We start from the raw sequence: 25,844 nt of genomic DNA, 5'->3' as shown, positions 1-25,844 counted from the left end.
AGATCTGATTCACCCATTACAATAAGTAGTGCCAGTTTCCTAACCAATTCACTGGTAATTGAAATTGGAATGTGAGTAAGTTTCCCAAGGCCCACTTAACAGAGTCTTTTTTTTTCAGGCCACTCTTGAGAAATAATTTACAGATGTGCTGTCTTTTTTTTAAGTATAAATTATATACCATAAGTTCACCGATTTTGTGTGTGCATTTCAATCATTATCAGTAAATATGAGTTTAGCAGCCATCACCGTAAAATAATTTAGAAGTTTTATCTTTGGAAACTCCTTAAAATTTGAATTGAAGATGAGTTCTTCCAAAAGATGTTTTGAGATGGTTCTGATGCTTTTAGTGAATCCACTTTAATTATTTCGCAGCTATTCTCATGTACCTTCTTAATGTATAGTATAATTTTTTAACACATAGGAGTTTGGGTTTTTCTTTTCTAGTTAAATAGAAACTGGAACTTCTAGTTCTTTCCTGTTATATTTTGTTACTTTTTTTCAGACTGACTTCAGCACTATTAAATAAGAATTGTGATAGCATTTTAGCAGTCTTGTCTTAAGCCTGATTAATAGTTGTTTACAATAGAGGTGATTTATCATGTTAAGAAAGGGCTTCCCTGATAGCTTAGTTGGTAAAGAATCTGCCTGTGATGCAAGAGACCGTGGTTCAGTTCCTAGGTGGGGAAGATCCCCTGGTGAAGGAATAGGCTACCCACTCCAGTATTCTTGGGCTTCCTTTGTGGCTCAGCTGGTAAAAAATCCGCCTGCAATATGGGAGACCTGGGTTTGGTCCCTGAGTTGGGAAGATCCCCTGGAGAAGGGAAAGGCTACCTACTCCAGTATTCTGGCTTAGAGAATTCCATGGACTGTGTATAGTCCATGGGGTCGAAAAGAGTTGGACAGTACTGAGCGACTTTCATTTTCATCATGTTAAGAATCTACATTTCTAATTTGTGTTTTCTAAGAATGTGGCCTTTTTTGCATTTGAATGTATTTAGAGTGGGGCCCTTTCTACATTTTCAGCATTTATGAAGTGCTTATATATTTATTTCCCCCTTTACAAAAGTGTGGTAAATTATGAAATTTTTTCTAGTAAAAATCTTTTGTATTTCTGTAATTATAGTGTATTTTATCCAAATGAAAAATTCTTCTAATGCTCTATAATATTTAAAAAATTTCTAGAGTTTTCTGGTCTTTATTTGGGCTTCCCTGATAGCTCAGTTGGTAAAGAATCCATCTGCAATGCAGGAGACCCTGGTTCAATTCCAGGGTTGGGAAGATATGCTGGAGAAGGGATAGACTAGCCACTCCAGGATTCTTGGGCTTCCTTTGTAGATGAGCTGGTAGAGAATCTGCCTGCAATGTGGGAGACCTGGGTTCGATCCCTGGGCTGGGAAGATCCCCTGGAGAAGGGAAAGGCTACCCACTACAGTATTCTGGCCTGGAGAATTCCATGGACTTCAGGGATCAAACCCACACCTTCCACAGTGAAAGTACAGAGTCCTAACCACTGGACTGCCAAGGAATTCCCCACTCAAGAGTACTTTAAAGATAGTTCATTGATGTTCTTTTCAGTCTGCCACCATTGTTTCTTTTACTCATATTTTCTTCTTAAGATCAGTTGTAGTAATTTATTCCTTCCTAGAAAATTGTCCATTTCATTGCAATTTCAAAATTGGTTAGCATAGGCTTATATGTATATACACTAGTCTCATGTTGTCTCTTTGTTATAGTGCTGTTCAAATTTCTGTTTTTTCCTTAAATAGATCTCTGAAAGTTAAACCCTGCTTTATATTTCTTTCCAAAGTACCAGCTCCTGGATGATTTGATAAGTTTCACTATATGGTTATTGGTGGTGTTTTTTAATGTTCTTCAAAGTCAGTTTTGATGTCCTTTTTGACAGGTAGCTTATGAATGCTTTTATTCTCAAAGAAATTATTGCCCGGATTGTTAATTTTTACAATAATCCTTTCTTTGTTTTTTTTTAAGGCCCGAGATGTACGCACCAATGAAGTGGTGGCTATTAAGAAAATGTCTTACAGTGGAAAGCAGTCCACTGAGGTAAGTGAGATATTTACATTCTTATTCACATGCTAGAAAAAGACATGCTATTTTTAATTGAGGATATTTTGAACTTTTTTCTAAAAGTATAACGTACCTGAAAGTACATACAAATACAACATACATCTCAGTCTGTTTTTTTTTTTTTTCCCACAAACTGAGTGTACCCATTTAACTTGTCCCTAGAGCCCATTATCAGCACATTACTGGCATCTTAGAAGCTTCCCAACTTGGCCCCAGTTTCTAATTTTTTTAAACTGTGGTATAATATATTATTCGATTATCAGTTTCTAAAGGAGTAAACTAGGATAAGATGCATTTAATAGTAAATTATATGTATGTAATTTTTTTTAATGATTTGGAAATTAAGGGCTGATTATAAAAAACTAGTATGAAAAAATTTTTAAATACAATTATTAATACTACGATGAGTATACTTTAGTTCATTAATATTATGATTAGTGCTTTTCAGTATATTTAATTGCATGAATTTATTTTGTGGAATATAGTCTATTTTTAAAAACTGGGATCTGTAAATCTTTAATTTTTCAACATAATTATTTTTAATTGTGGTAAAATACATATAACACATTTACCATTGTAATCATTTTCAAGTATTCAGTTCACTGGCATTAAGGACATTCATATTGTTTTGTATCCATCAGCACCATTCATCTCCAGAGCTCTTTTTCATCTTAAAAACCTAAAATTCTTTGCCCATTAAACAGCAACTCCCCATTCCCTCCTTCCCTCAGCCCCTGGAAATCACTATTCTACTTTCTGTCTGTATGAATTTGACTAAGTATCTCATGTAAGTGATATCATGCATTTGTCCTTTTGTGACTGGCTTATTTTACTTAACATAATGTTCTCAGAGTTTATCCATGTTGTGGTATGTGTCAAAATTTCCATCCTTTTTAAGGCTGAGTGATATTCCTGTGAGTGTGTGTGTGTGTGTGTTTATCCATCCATTCATCTGTCAGTGAATGCTTAGGTTTCTGTTGCTGCCTTGTTATTGTGAATAATGCCACTATAAACATAGGTTCGGAGAAGGCAGTGGCACCCCACTCCAGTACTCTTGCCTGGAAAATCCCATGGATGGAGGAGCCTGGTAGGCTGCAGTCCATGGGGTCGCTAAGAGTCAGACACAACTGAGCGACTTCACTTTCATGTTTCACTTTCATGCACTGGAGAAGGAAATGGCAACCTACTCCAGTGTTCTTGCCTGGATAATCCCAGGGACGGGGGAGCCTGATGGGCTGCCGTCTATGGGGTCGCACAGAGTTGGACACGACTGAAGTGACTTAGCAGCAGCAGCAGCAGCAAACATGCAAATACTTTTTTTGAGTCCTTAGTTTCTGTACAGACTTTTAGGTGTTTGATCAGAGTTGGAATTGCTGGATCAGTCTTTAACTTTTAAAGATTTTGGTTTTCTACGTTTTTGGAATTTCATTATTTTATGATAAATCTTGTTTTCGTGGTGATCATACAATGAGTACAACAACACTATTATATTACTGTTCCATCATTTTGATACCTAAAAAACTCAATTTCTTACACGGTTACTGTCTCTTATTTTCCATTCTGTAGCACAACTTTAGAAATAGCTTTCATAGGTGCACTTGTACTGTATTGGAATCTGTTTGATTAGTCACACCTAGAATAAAAAGTTTCATTTAGAAGTCATCTATTCTCATCTAATACTAATGTCCTTCTTGACATTATTTTACACTGAAAAAATACTGGGTTTTGTTTTGTTTTAAAAGTGTCAACTATCTTTGAAATTTGAAAGCTGTGGAAACATTTTCTGAGTTTAGAATTTATATCTTACACATTTTATATAAAAATTGTGAACATATTTTGCTTTATTTTGTTGAGGGCTTATGAAATAACATTGGAATTATGTGGTCTTACATTCTAGTACAAAATATTTTCTAAAGTTTTCTATTATGCTAGTTTCCCTGGCTTTGAAAATATGGCCCGAGTCAATGATAAAGATTGAAAACTAAAACAAGGACAAAAAATAGACTTCCTAGTTCCTATCCCACACCTGCCAAACCTCTGGAGTCTCTGGATATGGACCTAGTATCCTGTATTCTTAGAGTTCTCTGGTTGCTTCTTAAGAGTAACTATGTTTAGGACATGGCCTAAGTGTCTAAGGTTGTCATGGAGTAGCTTATAACTGAAGGTTTATGTGTATTTCTTGGTATGTGTCATTGAGGAATGCTGTTAGTAAAATATGTAGGAAAATGTTTTTATACTGTTTCCCCCCCACCCCCCTCTGAACTTTCCCGTATCAGTTGAGTTGAGTTCAGTCGCTCAGTCGTGTCTGACTCTTTGTGACCCCATAAATTGCAGCACGCCAGGCCTCCCTGTCCATCACCAACTCCTGGAGTTCACCCAAATTCATGTCCATCGAGTCAATGATGCCGTCCAGCCATCTCATCCTCTGTCGTCCCCTTCTCCTCCTGCCCCCAGTCCCTCCCAGCATCAAGGTCTTTTCCAGTGAGTCAACTCTTCGCATGAGGTAGCCAAAGTATTGGAGTTTCAGCTTTAGCATCAGTCCTTCCATTGAACACCCAGGACTGATCTCCTTTAGGATGGACTGGTTGGATCTCCTTGCAGACCAAGGGACTCTGAAGAGTCTTCTCCAACACCACAGTTCAAAAGCATCAATTCTTCGGCGCTCAGCTTTCTTCACAGTCCAACTCTCACATCCATACATGACCACTGGAAAAACCATAGCCTTGACTAGGACAGACCTTTGTTGGCAGAGTTATGTCTGTGCTTTTCAATATGCTATCTAGGTTGGTTATAACTTTCCTTCCAAGGAGTAAGCATCTTTTAATTTCATGGCTGCAATCACCATCTGCAGTGATTTTGGAACCCCAAAAAATAAAGTCTGACACTGTTTCCACTTTCCCATATAGTAATGAATTATTCTCTAACATTTTATTTTAGAAGGTGTGCACTTAGGGGTTTAAAATCTTCATTTGAATTTAAAAAGCAAACTAAACCTTAATGTTTGGCAGACAATATAAGCCAAAAACACAATAGATTAACTTTGTGCTATGTAAATTATACACCAAAAAGCTACAATTAAGAAAGGGAAGTTGAACTTTTGAAGAAAAATCACTAAATATGGTATATAGTTTTCATCAATATATCTGATGTGTGATTGTAAAATTTTAATAAGACCCATTGATGGTACATTTTACAAAACTAAAATTTGTCCTACCCTGAATGGAATAATTTGTAAGTTGTGTAAATTGAGTTATATACTGTATAAACGTAAGTTTCTAATTTATTATTTTGGTATTTAAATATTACAAATAAAGTTGTATGTCCTTGATAACCCATCTTAGTCTAATAATTATTTTTTTCTTATACAACTTGCTAAGGAAAAGCAGCTGTTCATAATTTTTTCCTTTATTTGTTTTTTTTTCTCCCCACAGAAATGGCAGGATATTATTAAGGAAGTCAAGTTTCTACAAAGAATAAAACATCCCAACAGTATAGAATACAAAGGCTGCTATTTACGTGAGCACACAGCATGGGTAGGTATATTCTTTCCCCTTGCTATAATTTTAGTTGGCTGAAATGTTAGTTCTTATTGAGAGGAAGAGCAGCTTTTCCTAGAATCCTAGGCAAAGAAGATAATACAGGTTTTGCAAATTTATTGCAGAGATTTAGCTAACTTTTTATGTACCTGGTAAAATGTTCTCAGACATTTTTAGTAGTATCATTCTTCAAATGGTTTATCAAACATTGGTGAAAGCAGTTCTGTTATTTGAAGATGAAATCTAGCATATCTTTGACATAAATGTAATCTGTTTAACCACAAAGATCTTGTTGAAGTCCTGATGAGTCCTGGTGAAATTTGAACTGGTTATGATTCCTTGGCTGAATAATACTAATGTTAGAGAGTTGAGACACTTTGTTAGAAGAAGTGGGAATTAATTTTGCCCCATTGTTACCATTCAGGTGATAATGGTAGTAATATTGTAGCAGTGTGGGCATAATAACTGTATCTTTTAAGAGAAAGGCAAATTTTCTTTAAATAAGAATGATTCCTTATTTTGAGTAATTAGTAATTCACAATTAATTTTCATTTTAGTATACTGAACTTAGATTTGTAATCTTGGGTGCATTTTCATCCAGTTTAATTTTGATGGTGGTCGTGGTGGTACTCAAATAAAAGGCTGTGGTTAAAAAAAAACTTTGACTTTTTTTTTTTTTTTAAAGTGACTTTGGGGAGATTACCTCTCTGTCTCTCAAGTTTCTCCATTTGTACAATAAGCATAGTGATAGGGTCTACCTCATAAGGTATTTATGAGGATTTACCTGGCACATAGAAGAGATGCTCTTCTATGTGCCAGGTCAAGATGCTCAAGATGCTCAACACAGCATCGCTCAAGATGCTCTGTGTTTGCGTTAACTGTAACCTAAGCTTTGTTCAGAGAACAGTTTTTTGCTTCCTAGCAATTTTCAGTATCGCTGCATACTATATACTATAGATTAATAGTAACAGCGTATGTATATTCCTTTATAATTTTAGTAGTAGTTATATCTGAAATACACATCTTGTACAAGTAATTGTATGTTGGTAAATGTACCATTAACACTACTTACACATTTGACAAATTACTAAATACATAAATATTCATTTTTTTAAGGTAAATGGTGACTAGGATTTGTTTTGCTTTAAGCTGTCTTCTTGAACTCTTTGGTAAATTTATTTAATCTCAAATAGAATCTTTTTAATAATATATTTTAATGCTTTCATAACTTTTTTTCCCATGTAGCTTGTAATGGAATATTGTTTAGGATCTGCTTCAGATTTACTAGAAGGTAGGTTTCCTTTAATTATTAAGAAAAAATAATATTAGCACAATAAAATGAGAATTCAATGAGAAATTTCTAAAAAATAACGTACAAATTTTTCAGAAAGAATAAAAATCTTAAACTTTTCTATGTTCTCAGCATAATATGCACTGTGGTCATTAAATATTATATAGTAGCATAAAAGTGATTTTTTTCTCTCATTATGACTTAAGTTTTTTTTTTTTATTCTTTGTCATTCACCTTAATCTGTTCTTCTATTCACAGTGAAGGTATATGAGAATAAAGGGAGAACATTTATTATTCTTGTTTTTGTAGTCACCAAATAATTGCTTATTTGTTGTCAGGTTAGACAGAATTGGCTGTGAACTATACTTACACAGCTAGGTACAGCTATATACAAGTTGTAAAGTTCAGTAGGCTTATTTTATTATCTTGAGGAGAATATCCCTTCTTGCACACTGTTAGTTTGTAAAAATTGCCCTATATATTAGGTATCTATATTTATTTTTAAAGAAAAATAAAAAGTATTTTCAAATAACTTTTTTAATTTTAAGTTCACAAAAAGCCATTACAAGAAGTGGAAATAGCAGCAATTACACATGGTGCTCTCCAGGGATTAGCCTACTTACATTCTCATACCATGATCCATAGGTAAGTAGTTTGAAAATTGTTACATACTAATAAGCAATGACTTGTTGTATTTACCAACCCTGAAACTTACTAACCCTGAAATTTTGTTGGTTATAGCCAAATAAAAGCATTTCTTCTTGTCCATGTTAAGAACAACATACTGGTACACTTGATCTCTCTGTTTAAGATAAGTTTTATCTTTGTCTATACATGATGCCAGACTTTCTGAAGTACAGGCATACATTTTATTGTGCTTTGCTTTATTTCACTTCACAGATATTTTGTTTTTACAAATTGAAAGTCTGTAGCAATCTTGTGTCAAGCAAGTCTTTCAGTGCCATTTTTCTAGCAGCATTTGCTCACTTTATATTTCACATTTTGATAATTCTCACAGTATTTCAAACTTTTTCATCCTTTTTGTTATGGTGATCTGTGATCAGTGATCATTGATGTTACCATTATGATTGTTTTGGCATTGTTTAGCAGTAAAATATTTTTGAATTAAGTTATGTACATTGTTTTTTAAAGTAAGGCTATTGCACACTAAGTAGCCTACACTGTAGTGTAAACATAACTGTTATATGCACTGAGAGGCCAGAAAATTCATATGACTTGCTTTATTGCATACTCACTTTGTACGGATAGTCTGGAATCAAACCTTAATATCTCTTAAATATTGCCTGTATTGTACGCTTTATAGATTTGTGGTAGAAATTTAATTGTGGAGTCATTTAATTTGGGGAATGGAAAGGACAATAAGGGTTACATAGTCTTATAAGAAACTGCTCTCCCATTTTGTGACTAATTTCTCAAAGTTTACAAAGCCAGATAGATTTAGACTAGAACTAAACCTGGATCTTCTGAATTCCTGGTAAGTGATAATGCCAGATTTATTCCATTCATTCCATGCTCTGGATAAATAAAAGATACTTAATACTTTTTATGCTTTTGAGTATTAATCCTCGATGATCCTTTATAATAAATAGTAACTTTAAGCAATTCTATAATGCATTTTTAGCGTTGATATTAGTTTTGCCTATTTTAGAAGAAAATTAGCATGTTTTGATTATATATGTGAATCAGGGAATGCATATTAAACTTTATAGTAGCATCAGGTCCTAGAGTAAGGTCCAGGAGAAATTTCCATACTAGTAAATAAGTGAATAGAAGATTTGGAATTATAACCTAACTTCTTTGCACTTAGCGGCTTGTGGGATCTTAGTTCCCCTCCAGGGGTAGAACCTGGGCTCACAGCAGTGAAAGCACCAAGTTCTACCCACTGGACCACCAGAGAATTCCCTAAAGTACCCCTTCATTTAAAAAAAGAAATGAATGGAAGGAACATAGATTAATTTATGTTCGCTACAGTACTGTGGTAAGAACTGTACTATAGTAAGTACTTAAGAACTTAGTTTTTCTGTTTTTGAAAGGATAATTGTATGTTATGGTGCTCATTGGACTTACAGTCCCATTTTATAAATATCCGTAATTCTCTACAGTCATGGATATTACATTATGCAAATGTTTGTTTTCATTTCATATTTAGTTAGGAAAACTATCCTAAGGTTTCAAAATGATTGGGGACATGAAATGCTTTTCTTTTTTTTTTTTCTTTGACATTAAGTAGACTGCTCAGAAATCTTACCGTTGTAAAGGAGTGGTCAGCTATTTAAATTTAATTTTTAAAGCCATTTAAAAGCATGTTTGTACCAATAAATAGGACCTCAAATATAGACTTTACACTTTAATCACCTGAATTTCTGTCTTTTATTGCTGTTTTGCCTCCTCTTTTACAAAATTGTTACTTAGTATGAATTTTGTATTTTTTGTGTTCTATTTTAGATCTTAATTAATTCTACCCCAATTGAGAGATTATCCTTGGACTTAATTATCTTGATTTCTCCTTTTCTATTTTATGAATTTTTATTTTATTTTTATCATGCTTTTACACAATCCAGTGAAGGAAAGAGAAATAATTTTTTGTGTTCCTTAAACTCAGAGATATCAAAGCAGGAAATATCCTTCTGACAGAGCCAGGCCAGGTGAAACTTGCTGACTTTGGATCTGCTTCCATGGCATCTCCTGCCAATTCTTTTGTGGGAACGCCATATTGGTAAGAATAATCTTATCTGGATTTAATCCTCATAATTGAAATTGTGTGTGGTTGTATATGGTTGTGCATTTTTTAAAGTGTCTTATCTTTTTCCTGAAAACAAAATGTTATTTTGGACATTTTAAGTTTAAATATTATAGTTAGTTTCAAATACAGATTTGGAGTGCTCCCTTTACATCCCCCAATTTTTAAAATTTGCCTCTTTCTACATTCTTTTCTATTATTTGCATCATGTTGGGTGTGGGGACTTTAATAAAAATTCAAGTGGGGAGAAGCTAGAAATGCTAAGTAGAAATTTTTGTATTTTCTTTTTTTGTTTTTTGTTTTTTTTTTGTATTTTCTTTAGATTTATGTTTACTGTATATCATTGATGTTCATACTAAGAATACCTGAAGACTGGTAGTGGACTTGGAGTTCTCTGGAGTTTTTTTGTTTTTATTTTTATTGTGGAGAATTTTAAAGATACATAATACTTGGCGGAAGTATAACAAACCCTTACATACCAGTCACTCAGCCCAACAATATTATCACATGGTCTGTCCTGCCCTATGCATTCACCTCTCCCTCTCTTCCTCTCCCCCCTAAATTTGAAAGAAATTCTAGACATCATCTAAGTGTGTTACTCAGTTTCTACATTGTGTCCGACTCTTTGCAACCCCATGGACTGCAGCACGCTGGGCTCCCCTGTCCCCCATTATCTCCTGGAGTTTGCTCACATTCATGTCCATTGAGTTGGTGACGCTATCTAACCATCTCATGCTGTTGCTCCCTCTCCTTCGTCTTTCCCAGCCTCAGGGTCTAATGAGTTGGATCTTCACGTAAGGTGGCCAAAGCATTGGAGCTTCAGCGTCAGTCCTTCCCATGAATATTCAGGGTTGATTTCCTTTAGGATTGACTGATTTGATCTCCTTGCGGTCCAGGGGACTCTCAAGAGTCTTTTCCAGTACCACGATCCAAAAGTATCAATTCTTTGGTGCTCAGCCTTCTTTATGGTCCACCTCTCACATCTGTACATGACTTCTGGAAAAACCATGGTTTTGACAGTACGGACCTTTGTTGGCAAAGTGATGTCTCTGCTTTTTAATAAGCTGTCAGGTTTGTCATAACTTTCCTTTCAAGAAGCAAGCATCTTTTAATCTCATGGTTGCAGTCACCATTCACAGTGATTTTGGAGCCCAAGAAAATAGAATCATCTAATTTTACCCATAAGTAATTTATTATTAATGTCAGCGAATTTGAAGGGAATAATTTTCCAGATCTTCAACTTTCAAATGTATCCTCTTTCTCTGTGTATACTGAAAGTGGTGTCTTCGGCCCACTATGTCATCTTTTCACCTGCCTTTTAAATCTCCCTTCTGCTTTATAAAAGAAAGGCTTCTAACCCAACCTGAATATTGCAATGATTCACTGCTCTGGACTGTCAAAGCCTCAAAGCAACACCAGAGGAACAATTTGAGAACATATAGGATCGAGTCAGGACACAAACTCTTGGCAAGTCCTTGTACCTTTCCAGTCATCTGTCTTCTGTTCCTTTTATCCCTTGCTTTTACTTTCTCCCCAGTCATTCCCCTTCCCTTCTTTTTTTCCAGTGTAGAATTTATAACTGTGACATGGTTGTCATGGGGATGCATTAACATGTTATTTGCATTGAATTCAGACTTTCTGGCACAAAGTGATTCTGGTTTAACTGATTGATATGACCATGAAGACTGCCTTTGCTAATTATATTACACAGCAGTGTTTTTAACAAATTGCGTGAACTAATTCTGCAACCCCAAGTTTTGAGTATCTTTAAAGCACATATACTCTGTGTGTATGTGTGGACATATACTGTGCATTATATCCTTTGCAACTGTTTACAAAATTTATATATCAATTCAAAAATGTGCAAGGGATACATAGGTTTTATAAATTCATTGAAGGTAAATAATAAAAAAATTTGAAGACCGCTACTCTAGATGACCAAAAATTTCTTATGTAAAACCCTAGTTTAGATAGAGTGTCCTCTTCTCTAAAAAAAGGGTTCTGTGAGTGAATGATATTTCTTAGTGCTTCCCCTCTTTAGACATCAGTGTATTAAATATTAAAAAGGGCCTCAAACGTTCTGCAATAAAGAACAAATTACTCATTTAATTTTTCCTAACTATAATTTCTCAAACTTACTTCAACATCCTAAAGAACACATTGGAAATACCCTGCTATTGACAATAGAAAGTTTACAATAAAGTGAATATATTTTAAAATTTGTGTATAGTACATTTGGAACACAGGAACTAAGCTCATATTTATATGTCTTTCCACAAATGCACATGGGTACCTGCTACCCACATACACAAGTGTACCTGGTAATAATCTTATTGACACAGTCAGCAACTGTACTTAATACCAAATTACATGCGAAGTAAAAGGTGAAGTATCATAGGAACATTAGATCCTAGTTAAAGACAGGAGAAAAGGAAAGCTATCCCCTTTGAATACAGAGTTCCAAGGAATAGCAAGGAGAGATTAAAAAAGCCTTCTTCAGTGATCAGTGCAAAGAAATAGAGGAAAACAATAGAATGGGAAAGACTAGAGATGTCTTCAAGAAAATTAGAGATCCTAAGGGAACATTTCATGCAAAGATGGACAAATAAAGGACAGAAATGGTATGGACCTTACAGAAGCAGAAGATATTAAGAAGAGGTGGCAAGAATACACAGAAGAACTGTACAAAAAAGATCTTCATGACCCAGATAACCATGATGGTGTTATCATTCACCTAGAACCAGACATCTTGGAATGCAAAGTCAAGTGGGCCTTAGGAAGCATTACTACTATCAAAGCTAGTGGAGGTGATAGAATTCCAGTTGAACTATTCCAGATTCTAAAAGATGATGCTGTGAAAGTGCTGCACTCAATATACCAGCAAATTTGGAAAACTCAGCAGTGGCCACAGGACTGGAAAAGGTCAGTTTTCATTCCAGTCCCTAAGAAAGGCAATGCCAAAGAATGTGCCAACTACCGCACAATTGCACTCATCTCACATGCTAGTAAAGTAATGCTCAAAATTCTCCAGGCCAGGCTTCAACAGTATGTGAACTGTGAACTTCCAGATGTTCAAGCTGTATTTAGAAAAGGCAGAGGAACCAGAGATCAAATTGCCAACATCTGTTGAATCATTGGAAAAGCAAGAGAGTTCCAGAAAAACATCTGCTTTATTGGTTATGCCAAAGCCTTTGACTCTGTGGATCACAACAAACTGTGAAACAAAAGAGATGGGCATACCAGACTACCTGACCCACCTCCTGAGAAATCTGTATGCAGGTTAAGAAGCAACAGTTAGAACTGGACCTGGAACAAAAGACTGGTTCCAAATGGGGAAAGGAATACGTCAAGTCTGTATATTGTCACCCTACTTATTTCACTTATATGCAGAGTACATCATGAGAAATGCTGGGCTGGATGTAGCACAAGCTGGAATCAAGATTGCCGGGAGAAATATCAGTAACCTCAGATATGCAGATGACACCATCCTTATGGCAGAAAATGAAGAACTGAAGAGCCTCTTGATGAAAGTGAAAGAGGAGAGTGAAAAAGCTGACTTAAAACAGCACTGAAAAAATGAAGATCATGACATCCAGTCCCATCACTCCATGGCAAATCGATGGAGAAACGATGGAAACGGTGAGAGACTTTATTTTCTTGGACTCCAAAATCACTGCAGATGGTGATGGCAGCCATGAAATTAAAAGACACTTGTTCCTTGGAAGCAAAGCTATGACCAACCTAGGCAGCATATTAAAGAGCAGAGACATTACTTTGCGAACAAAGGTCTGTCTAGTCAAAGCTATGGTTTTTCCAGTAGTCACGTATGGATGTGAGAGTTGGACTGTGAAGAAAGCTGAGTGCCGAAGAATTGATGCTTTTGAACTGTGGTGTTGGAGAAGACTCTTGAGAGTCCCATGGACTGCAAGGAGATCAAACCAGTTAGTCCTAAAGGAAATCAGTCCTGAATATTCATTGGAAGGACTGATGCTGAAGCTGAAGTTCCTATACTTTGGCCACCTGATGCAAAGAACTGACTCATTGGAAAATACCCTGATGCTGTGAAAGATTGAAGGCTGGAGAAGAGGATGACAGAGGATGAGATGGTTGGATGGCATCACCAACTTGATGGACATGAGTTTGAGCAAGCTCTGGGAGTTGGTGATGGACAGGAAAACCTGGCATGCTGCAGTCCATGGGGTCGCAAAGAGTTGGACAGGATTGAGTGAGTGAACTGAAAGACAGGAATTAGCTTTTTTTTGGCCATGTTGCTCTCTCTGGTCTGGGAGCATGGAGTTTTAACTGAACTGCCAGGGAAGTCCTGTGTTTCATTTTATAACCAAGACACATGTTGGTTGGTTATAAAGTTAATAACTTTGTGATGATTTTAGTTACCAGCTGCCCTAGCCACTTTTATTATGGAACACTATTCTAATCTGAAAGAAGACTGACAAGCTATGGTTAGTCATTGTTGGATAGTGTGACAGATACTTTCTGAAATACATGGAGTGAGCTTGTCATTTCAAGGGAAACAACTGATGGTATTCAGTGCCAGTGATAAAATTCCCTCTTTCAAGCAAAAATCAGATGGAATCTTGAGACCAAAATGTTTGAGAATCACTGGGCTAAAGGATATACAATATTCGAACCCGCAAACTTGAACAGATACAGAATACAACCTTGCTCTCAGGCATCCTTCCTTTAGGATGCTGTTACATGATCATGATAGATGGTGAGAATGAGTCTCACACTATACAAGCAAAGTTAAATATTTACCTCACAACCTGTAATGCATTTATTTCTCTTTTTCAAAATTATTATGTCCAGATGTCTTGCCAGGAATCCACACAAGTGTTCTCAATATAGATAGTCATTACATTTTAAAAGACTAGCATACATTTTTTTTTAACTTTAATTTAAATGACATTTTGTTTTTTTAGGATGGCCCCAGAAGTAATTTTAGCCATGGATGAAGGACAGTATGATGGAAAAGTAGATGTATGGTCTCTCGGTATAACTTGTATTGAATTAGGTAAGCATGTTCTTTATTACTATGTAGTAAGTTTTGATCTGTGTTTTACCTCCATTTCTATACCACACTACAGCTTTTTATTTTTTATGTTGGTCACTAAAGGGAGCAATATTTTAAAGGTTTCATTTTGGTTATCTGATATATATAAGGTTATGTATATAAGTTGTATATAATATATACATTAGGTTATATATATATTCTATATATATTGTGTATATTATATTTGCTCTGTTAAATTAGATCTTAAATAATTTTCCACTGTATAATTGTCTTAATATTAACGAATACTTGTTAAACACTTGATTATATATGTGATTGCTAGATTTGCCATCTACAGATGGTCTCTAAAGCATTTATGAGTTACTTACCTTTACCTGAGGTCCTTACTACTTTGAGTTAAATATGTGAATCTATGTGTCTGCCCACATATTGTAGCAGTTTGATTTTATGCACACATTTTGTTCTGTTGCATATAAATGGAACTATGTTTAAAGCAGTGGACCATCTCATAGCTTATGTCTTATGACCAAGAAATAAATCTTAAAGTGCAAGATTTTCCATAGATGGGTTTATATGTTTGATTACAGTTAATCTGATGAAACAGATCCCTGGTTTGTTGTTTTGAGGCATGATTATACAATGGTGTTTATAAAAATAAATGTACCACTTTTTCTGATTATAAAAGTATATATTGAGGGTATAAAAGGATTAGAAGGAAAATAAAAGAACTATTAACTACAGTAATTTGTTAATGGAGACACAAGATAGAAAGATGTAAACTGCGATGTGAAAGATACAGAGAAAGGAGTCCAAACCGAACACTAAAGACAGTCATCAGATCACAAAGGGAGGAGAGCAAGAGAAAAGAAAGGAGCAGAGGAATTACAAAACAGCCAGAAACCAGTTAACAAAATGTAATGGGTATATATGCTTATCAGTAATTAATTGTAAGTGAGCTAAATTCTCCAATCAAAAGAAATGACTGAATGGATGAAAAAACAAAACCTGTCTATATATTGCCTACATGAGACTCACTCCAGATGTGAGGGACACATGGAGACTGAAAGTGAGGAATGGAAGAAGATATTCCATGTCAATAGAAACCAAAAGAATACTGGGGTTCTTGTTCAGTCTCTTAGCTGTGTCCAATTCTTTGCAACCCCATAGACTCCAGCTCACCAGGCTTCGCTGTCCTTCACCATCTCTCGGAGCTTGCCCAGACTTATCGTCCATTGAGTTAGGGATGCCATCCAACTCTCTTGTCCTCTGTCATCCGCTTTTCCTCCTGCCTTCAATCTTTCCCAGTATCAGGGTTTTTCCTAATGAGTTGGCTCTCACATCAGGTGGCCAAAATATTGGAGCTTTAGCTTCAGCATCAGTCCTTCCAATGAATATTCAGGGTTGATTTCCTTTAGGATTGACTGGTTTGATCTCCATGCAGTCCAAGAGCCTCTCAAGAGTCTTCTCCAACACCATAGTTCAAAAGCCTCGAACAAAATAGACTTTATAAATATCAGACAAAATAGACTTTAAAACAAAGACTATCAAAGTAGACTTTAAAACAGAGACTGTGGAGGAGGAAATGGCAACCCACTCCAGTATTCTTGCCTGGAAAATTCCATGGACAGGGAAGCTTGGTGGGCTTCAGGCTCTCAAAGATTGTAGGATCTTAGTTCCCTAAACTTCATCCCACAGCTATGAAAGCACCAAGTATTACCACTAGACAGCCAGGGAATTCTTGTCACATCTTAAGATGTCAGTTACCGGAGTGTAAACCTCATCACGGCACCACATTATATACTTGAAAGTTGCAAGAGACTGGTCCTTAAATGTTCTCATCACCAAAAAAGAAATAAGAATTGTGTGATGGGATGGAAGTGTTAGCTAATGCTATGGTGGAAATTGTTTTGCCATATATAAATGTATCCAATCAGCGCATTGCACTCCTTAAATTTATACAATGTTATATATTAATTATGTCTCAGTAAAGCTGGAGAAAAAATTTTTTAATTAAAAAAGAGGCTGCAGTAAGAGACAAGAATATTACATAATGACAAAGAGGTCAGTTCAGCAGAGGTTATAACATGTGTAAATATTTATGTACCCATCATAGGATCACCTAAATACATAAAACAATATAAACAGACCAAAAGGGAGAAATCAACAGCCACACAATAATAGTAGCATAGATGCACAAATCCTCAACAAAATATTAGCTAACTGGATGCAACGACACAGTAAAGGATCATACACCATGGTCAAGTGGGCTTTATTCCAAGGATGAAGGATGGTTCAAAATCCACAAATCAATCAGTATGAGACATCACAATAACAAAATGAAAGATAAAAATCATACAGTGATCTCAATAGATGCAGAAAAAATCTTTAGACAAAATTCAACATCAATTTTGATTACCTTAAGGTAATTATTTAAGTGGTCAGTGAATACCATCAATAATGGAACCATTTGAAATTATATATCATCTCATATCATCTCATAGAATAAATTTGAAAAATATATTATTTACTTTTGTGATATTTCTATCAAAGTTGTATGACCCAAATTTAATCTTTAGAACCAACCAGAATTGAGGGGTATTGAAAAGTCTTCTATACTTCAAAATAATCAAGGTAATGACTTCAGCTGTCACCTTGAGTCTGGATAAAGAAAGGGAAATTCAACCCAAAATAAGCATAACAAAGAATAAAAATATCAAAGCAGAAATCAGCTAAATAGAAGCAGAGAAGCAGTAGAGAACATCGGTGAAACTAAAAACTACTTCTTTGAGAAAATTAATAAAATTGATAAACCTCTAGTCAAACTGATCAGGAAAAGAAGAGAGAAGACACAAAGCACTATCAGAAATAAGATATGACATCACTACAGGTATTAAAAGAATCATAAGGAAATACTGTGAACAACTTTATGTTAATAAATTTAACAACTTAGATAAAATAGTTTCCTTGAAGGATACAAATGACCAAAGGACACTTTTGCTACTGAGGACATTATTGGGATACTTGATTGAAACTTGAATGGGATTTGAGGATGAGATGATAGTCATGTATCAGTGTTAATGGTCTAATTTAGTGGATGTGTTAGTTTTTTTTAGTAGAGTATGTTTCAGAAAATAAACACTAAAGTATTTAGGAATGGTGGAGCATCTGGCCAGCAATTTACTGCACATTGATTGACTTTAAAAAATTCTTTGAACTCTACTTGAAGTTTAAAATTATTTAAAAAATAACAAAAAATAGTACTTGTGTGTCCCTGTTTAACAGGCATATATTTTAACAGGAAAGTTTTTTTTCTTTTACAGCGGAAAGGAAACCTCCTTTATTTAATATGAATGCAATGAGTGCCTTATATCACATAGCCCAAAATGAATCCCCTACACTACAGTCTAACGAATGGTAAGTATTGCTAAGAGATATATTACTCAACATTGTATAAATTAAATGCTTTTTCATAATGTTATCAAAGTGATTTCATTTCAATTAGGTAAAATGTATTACTGAAAAATTATTAAAATAGGTTCTATCATGTTAATCCTTTATTATGTGTGCTTTTCTTAGCAGATATATGACTCAGTTCAGAAATAAAGGCTAGATTGATACCACATAGAAGCAAAAAGTATTTGCTTTTTACAAAAAAATATTTAGTTTTTTGAACTTCAGAAACACATATAACCCTGATTATATAATAAATAGCATGATTTAAACATAGTATTTTACAACTGAAATATAGATTGCCACAACCTGTAGTGATGTTCAATTGGGGAATGGCTTATAATTTATATAGCATATGAAATAGGTAAAACAGTTTGATTTATCAGAATTACCAGATAAATTCATAACTTTGAAATCATTCTAATTGTCATTATGACATTTATTATTCAAATTGCTTAATGTTTTTCTCTCCTATTGCTTCCTTGATTTGAAAAATTAAGTTCATTAGTGTAAAAAGCTTATAGAGACCTGATTGACAGTTTTTAAAAACCAGGATTTCATCAGTGATAGAAAATTTTAGTGGGAAATTAATTCCTCATGGGTATCAAACATTTGAAAAATTCTAAGGAAATAAACAGCATATTTAATAAATATTGTAAAGTTCAAAATAGATGCATTAGTTGCCAATAATTTATTTTAATAATTAAATAATTATTGGAATTTAATAAATTATTAAATAATAAATTGATAATAAATAATTTAATGGGCCAATGATAAGGCTTAACTAACATATTCATAGGTCTTAAGTAAATACACATAAAAGGAATCTTTTGGGACCGAGTTTAGTATTATGATACATATAAATAATGAATTGAACACAGATTGTCTACACACTGTGTTTGATACTTCAGGGATTCGAAAGAGAATTTCTTTTTTGCCTATAAGGAATTTAAAATCTTACTTAGATATTGAAGACGAACACCAGTGGAGTAGTAATTACTTAATATTCTTTGAACTCTCATCAGTAACATTATACATTAATAATGGGTTACAGACTTCCAGTGTTTTAAATGTTTAAAAAAGAAATCTCAGCTGGTTTTCTGGATTTAATGGAAGTTATATCCATTTGCTCAGGGATACCAAATACTTAGCTGTACGGAGTACTGCTTCCAAAGCAAATGGAGTAATACTCTGAATCCCACTATACAGAAGATGATCCAAGGGGCAAAGAAGAGAGAGAGGTGGTTTATAGGGAGAAAAATAATAAGAAAGTTATCCTAGATTTGAATGCAAAAAAGAAAATATTGGCTTTTCTAACTTTTCCTCTATATAGAATGCGCTGTGATATTTTAATTGTGGGAGCAGAAATTTAAAATAATCTGTGCAAATTTATCTTTGGAAAATGGTGAAGACTCATTGGCTGCTTTAGATAACTTTTCATAGACATATATGAAATGTATCTATATCTGCTTTTTTTTATCGTTTCATTTCCATCCCCGCTCCCAGCAGTAGGCACATGCTTTGTTTTGCTGGTGTGTTTTTAAAGGAAATAGCAATATGTTCACTTGATACTTTCCTTTACAATAGGTCTGATTATTTTCGCAACTTTGTAGATTCTTGCCTCCAGAAAATCCCTCAAGATCGCCCTACATCAGAGGAACTTTTAAAGGTCAGTTCAATTATACTGTTTTCTACCTCTAAGAAATTTTTTTAATGTGTCATTTTTCTTTGATTTGGAATCAATATTAGGTATGCGCTACTGGTTTTTAACTAAAATACTATGTATTCTATTAAAGTAATATGAAGGAAATAGAAATGATATGTGATATATTTACATAAATATTGTGAGAGAAAAGAGATTTTAAAAGAAATTGTTAAAATGAATATCATATTTTTGTTTCCATTTTGAAAATAAATTTTTCTAACTTAGCAATGAAAAGATTTTTTAAATCATGTGTACTCTTCAGATTTCACAAAGTTTCATTGCCTCGTTTAAATATGAGATTTATATGCTTCCTGTTCTCAAAAATTTATTATTTCACTTGGCAGTTGACTATTGTATCAATAGCAGTAATAGTGTGTTGAGCTTAATATAGTTCTTAAAACATCTAGATAAAGCAGTGGTAAAATGGGATTTGATTTTCTTTGTGACCCTAAGAAGTCTTACTGGTTTTTCACTATAAAATTTAAATAGCCTATTTTTGCATGAATGTTTTACAGTTTCAAATGGATTAAGTTTATTTTCATCAATGCACCTCAGTTAAAGATACAAAGAAATTGAAAGGTTCTTATATGTATTCAGTAGTATTACTTGAAACTTTAGTGTGTAGAAGAGCAATACTGATTTTCAATAATGCTTGAGGAATTTTAGGCAGTAAGCTCACTCATACTCTAAGAAATGAAAACTTGACTAAATTGGTACTCACAATAGCAACAAAATGTTTGGTATACTTGGGAATTATATTAGTGAAAAATAAGCAAGATCTGTATGTAGAAAACTGGCAGACTTAGAAATATAAGATATGAAGTTGGGATAAGAATATGGAATATTGTATTGATAAATAGTGATACATACCAAGCTAAGGCTCAGGAAAAAGGAAGAATGTGACTTGTTTCTCATACTTGCCCAATAGAGGTGAAAGAAACTCTTTGGGTGTAACCCAACCTACCAAGCCCAGGTATGTGGTATTTGGTGATTAGGTTCCAAGTCTGAATATAGTGTTCATTCACCTAGTTGATAGCATATATTGGCACAGCCTTATTGGAAATGATAGGAAGTATCTAGCAAGTGTTTCTTTCCCTTTGGCCTGACATTTTTTTCATGATTCATCATAAAGAAAAAAATAGAAAAAAATTCTAATGAATTAAAAAATTTTTTTAAGAATTCTATGAAGCTATTTATCTCTGAATTAAAAGTTGGAAATAACTGTCCAGAATTAGGGTAATGGAACTTTGGCATAAACCTTTGATGAAATATTCTGTAGGCATTATGTTTACAAATTTGAAATAACAGTCTTATGATAGTGAAGCAGAACCAAATATGGTATAGTTAGAACTCTTTACATAGAGAAGAAGTAAGTTTGGCTAACAAAAAAGGTAAGTGTTACAGAAATTCAGGGGCATCTCATGAAGTCAAGGGCGGAAAGTGTCTTTCTGCAATCTATATATTTACGATCTATAAAACAAAAATCTGTATATAGAAAATTTCTGAAAAGAAACATCAAAATGTAGCAGTGATACTCTAAAGGTGAAATTATTCTTTCAACTTTTCCTTATTTGATAAGGTTAAGTTTTATTCAATGTTAGTAAAAATCACTAATAATATGCCTTTTAATCAACTACTAGTGTTTTATGAAGAGTATTGTTTATGCAACATATAAAGGAACCCAAAATATCCAGGTTTATATTACATAATTCACCAGCAGTAAATACATTTCTCTTGAAACCTAATAAAACTCAGAACTGACATGCCTTTTCTGTGAAATCAACAGTTCTAAGAATATGTAAACCTTTTTTTAGCATTTGTTTAGGGCTGTAATTGGGCTTACTTCTTAGTATTTAATTAAACCCTTTTATCATTTCAACTCTACATTTTTAGTTGACCAAAGTTTATATAAAATGTAGGCACAGAGTAAATATATATAAATAATGATTTTATAAGAAGTCAGAAATATAATAGAATAGCTATAGATTATAGGCATTATCTATGATGATTATTTAGGATAGTAACTCTAGAGTCTAAGAAGGGGCACATGTGTGCATGCTCATTTGTGTCTGACTCTTTGCAACCCCATAGCCTGTAGCCCACTGGGCTCTTCTGTCTGTGGAATTTTCCAGGCGAGAATACTGGAATCGGTTGCCATTTCCTTCTGCAGCTAAGGGAGGTGTACATTTGTATTAATGGAAAAATAGGTTTCAACTTGACTTTTACATTCTTTTATCCAGCACATGTTTGTTCTTCGGGAGCGCCCTGAAACAGTGTTAATAGATCTTATTCAGAGGACAAAAGATGCAGTAAGAGAGCTGGACAATCTGCAGTATCGAAAGATGAAGAAACTCCTGTTCCAGGAGGCACATAATGGACCAGCAGTAGAAGCACAGGAAGAAGAAGAGGTAATTTAGAAATGAATCAATATTGAGCTCTCTTCATCAGCTTCTTTTCTTGTGGAGCTCGTCTTTTACATCATGAATCTCTTATATCAGTGGTTCCCATTTGTGTTTTCTTAACACTGGTCCTGTAAAATCCCATGTGGGAAAAACGGTGTTGTGTTCTTTAAATTCAGTCCCTTTGTTGTGCACATTGGCATATATAGTAAAGCTCAGCAACGTCTTTTATTAAATAAACAAATTCAACTTTGTTTAATTTTGTCCCTTTCAAATTTCTTAGCCACTGAACCCTTTTTTGCCTTATTGTCTCAATTGTGAGAGACATGCTTTTGAAAATATATAAAATTATAGACTCTGGAAGTTACTCACTGACAAGTCATTAGCAAGTTACTAAGCATTCTACTGTATTACCAAGGACATTTCTTTTCAGTTCTGCATAGTTTCATTCCATCTACACAGTTCTGAAATACTTATTTTCAGTTCAGTTCAGTCACTCAGTTGTGTCTGACTCTCTGCGACCCCATGGTCTGCAGCACACCAGGCTTCCCTGTCCTTCACCATCTCCCAGAGTTTGCTCAGACTCATGTCCATTGAGTCAGTGATGCCATCCAACCATCTTATCCTCTGTGGTCCCCTTCTCCTCCTGCCTTCAGTCTTTCCCCAGCATCAGGGTCTTTTCCAATGAGTTGGCTCTTCTCATCAGGCAGCCAGAGTATTGAAGCTATGTGTAAAGCAAGGCTCAGTGGTTTACTCGGTGTAGGTAGAGGCATATGGGTTCAAATTCAGATAGCTCTCACTCTCAAGGTCAAGTTCTTTTTTTGTTGCTTTTTAGGGAGAATGGAAATACAAATGTGCAATGGATATGTTATAGAACTTTCTCATGTTGAAATATACATATAAAGCTTTTACTATAAGTATTTTCACTTTTCTTTGCTTCTGTCAGAATTCTAGAGCTTTGGTTTGTTTTTTACTGTTTTCCAGTGAGAAATATCATTTTACATTTGGAAACTAGGAGAAGCAGTTACTTTTTTAATAGTGCTGCACAATTACTGAACTGTAAAATGCAAGATTTTCTTAACCAACAGTTTTGGGTTTTTTCATTTTTTAGTTCTTATGATAATCTTTTGAAAATTGCTTTGGGTTACTTTATTGTGGGATATTTTAGATACATGAAATAAAATTTTGAATAAAATAAAGTTTTAAAATTAATAAATTTCTCATGTAGTTAAATCTATAACAGCATCTCTGTTGGGCTAGAGATATGAGAAAAGTTCCTTTGTATATACCATATGTCTATATTAAATTCTCCATATCTTAGAGACTCTATTTTGGTATGGTAACACTACTAAAATGTTGGTCACTTCAGAAAAACATTCTTGTGATTTTATATGTATATGTGTGTGTGTGTATATATGTATATATAATACATAATTTTTAATTTAAGAAAAATAGGAATTCTTTGGTGGTAGAATTTTTAAGAAAGAAAGAAAAATATACTTAACAAAAGACTTCAACAAAAAATAACTAAAAGGAGGTGTTTCTAGGATTTTTTTTTTTTTTTTAAGTTGGGGCTTGTTTTTCTGATTTATTCTTTTCCTACGCCCTGTGGCTTGTGAGATCTTAGTTCCCTGACTAGAGATTGAACCCAGGCCCTCCCTCAGCAGTGAAAGTGCTGGACTCCTAAACCATACCACTAGGGAATTCTCATGGTTGGGGCTTATTTTAACCATGGGAATTATTGAGAAATGAGCAAAATCTCTCTATATACCCAATGAGATGTGTGGTAAAAATGGATTTCAAAAAATGGCAGACAGTTTAGAGAAAATGCTTTACTTCGGAAGTATTTTGGAAGTATTCCCTCAGGGTGCTGCCTGCCTCCAGGGAGATTACGCCAGGCCAGGAGACCACACGCCTCAGACCTCAAAGCCCAGAGCTGGCGCCTCCTCTCACCCTGCTCAGGGGAGGTGGTGCTCGTGGCTGGGGTTTTTTTTTAAAACCACTTTTACAAAAACCAGCCTGTGGCTGGTTTGGCTGATAAATTGACTTCACATAGTTGGTCAGGTTTTTATTTACTTGTTGGTCATTTTTATTTGTTTATTTTTCTGTTACGGATTAACTTCCTGGTTTCACCAAATAAAGGGAATATCTCATGATAGACTTCTGACTTTCTAAAGACTGTTGGCCAAGCAGTGTGCTTGATGCTTCTATTTAAGAAATCAAGAGAGATGGAGATATCTGAACCTATTGCTCTTTTTTTCCCTAGGAACAGGATCATGGTGTTGGACGGACAGGAACAGTGAATAGCGTTGGAAGTAATCAGTCTATTCCCAGTATGTCCATCAGTGCCAGTAGCCAAAGTAGTAGTGTTAACAGTCTTCCAGATGCCTCAGATGACAAGAGTGAGCTAGACATGATGGAGGGAGACCACACAGTGATGTCTAATAGTTCTGTCATCCACTTAAAACCTGTGAGTATTTGGATTTCAGTGAAAAAAAAATCAGCTTTGGTAAATAATTTAATTCATCTAGTTAAAGAGTTAATTTTTTTTTTTTTCCTGTTTCAGAAGTTGGGAACAGTTTTAGGTAACTTATTTGAAAATGGCAGTAGGCTTGTTAATTCCAGTATAATATCTGCATTTGTAAAACTAATGTCTTGAGAATATGGAAAGAATATTTTAAAAATATCTCAGAAGATACTATATATAATGTATTATTTGAAGTCACTTAGATGGAAAATGAAGTACTTTAAAAATAGTAGGTATACTCATGAAATTCATTGTAATATTAATATAATATTTTTGAAGCATGGGAGAAAGGATTAGGATGGATGGTGACCAAAAGTGATTTTGGTCACTTTACATTATCCATATAATGTTTACAGCTTTAAAATAAAACTTAGAGTCTAATTATCAGATCAGATCAGATCAGTCGCTCAGTCGTGTCTGACTCTGCGACCCCATGAATTGCAGCACGCCAGGCCTCCCTGTCCAATACCAACTCCCAGAGTTCACTGAGACTCACGTCCATCGAGTCAGTGATGCCATCCAGCCATCTCATCCTCTGTCGTCCCCTTCTCCTCTTGCCCCCAATCCCTCCCAGCATCAGAATCTTTTCCAATGAGTCAACTCTTCACATGAGGTGGCCAAAGTACTGGAATTTTAACTGTAGCATCATTCCTTCCAAAGAAATCCCAGGGCTGATCTCCTTCAGAATGGACTGGTTGGATCTCCTTGCAGTCCAAGGGACTCTCAAGAGTCTTCTCCAACACCACAGTTCAAAAGCATCCATTCTTTGGCGCTCAGCCTTCTTCACAGTCCAACTCTCACATCCATACATGACCACAGGAAAAACCATAGCCTTGACTAGACGGACCTTTGTTGACAAAGTAATATCTCTGCTTTTTAATATGCTTCTAGGTTGGTTATAACTTTCCTTCCAAGGAGTAAGCGTCTTTTAATTTCATGGCTGCAGTCACCATCTGCAGTGATTTTGGAGCCCAGAAAAATAAAGTCTGACACTGTTTCCACTGTTTCCCCATCTATTTCCCATGAAGTGATGGGACCGGATGCCATGATCTTCGTTT

At 34.7% G+C, this 25,844-nt stretch overlaps 1 protein-coding gene across 1 annotated transcript in view; it reads left to right on the top strand.

The window, feature by feature from the left end:
* Window positions 1-25,844, top strand: part of TAOK1 (TAO kinase 1) — a 110,116-nt gene that overhangs the window by 52,816 nt on the left and 31,456 nt on the right. Inside the window, exons 3-12 of the mRNA XM_010861382.1 lie at window positions 1,990-2,061; window positions 5,517-5,618; window positions 6,867-6,912; window positions 7,461-7,557; window positions 9,536-9,649; window positions 14,614-14,705; window positions 18,026-18,119; window positions 19,743-19,824; window positions 22,101-22,268; window positions 24,526-24,729. Of these exons, the coding sequence (XP_010859684.1) occupies window positions 1,990-2,061; window positions 5,517-5,618; window positions 6,867-6,912; window positions 7,461-7,557; window positions 9,536-9,649; window positions 14,614-14,705; window positions 18,026-18,119; window positions 19,743-19,824; window positions 22,101-22,268; window positions 24,526-24,729 (1,071 nt within the window). The remainder of the gene's footprint in view (window positions 1-1,989; window positions 2,062-5,516; window positions 5,619-6,866; window positions 6,913-7,460; window positions 7,558-9,535; window positions 9,650-14,613; window positions 14,706-18,025; window positions 18,120-19,742; window positions 19,825-22,100; window positions 22,269-24,525; window positions 24,730-25,844) is intronic.

The sequence above is a fragment of the Bison bison genome, unplaced genomic scaffold (assembly GCF_000754665.1).
Source record: "Bison bison bison isolate TAMUID 2011002044 unplaced genomic scaffold, Bison_UMD1.0 scf7180017864472, whole genome shotgun sequence".
NCBI lineage: Eukaryota > Metazoa > Chordata > Mammalia > Artiodactyla > Bovidae > Bison > Bison bison.
Note: the sequence above shows the minus strand (reverse complement) of the source record. Positions and strands in the feature narration are given on the sequence as shown.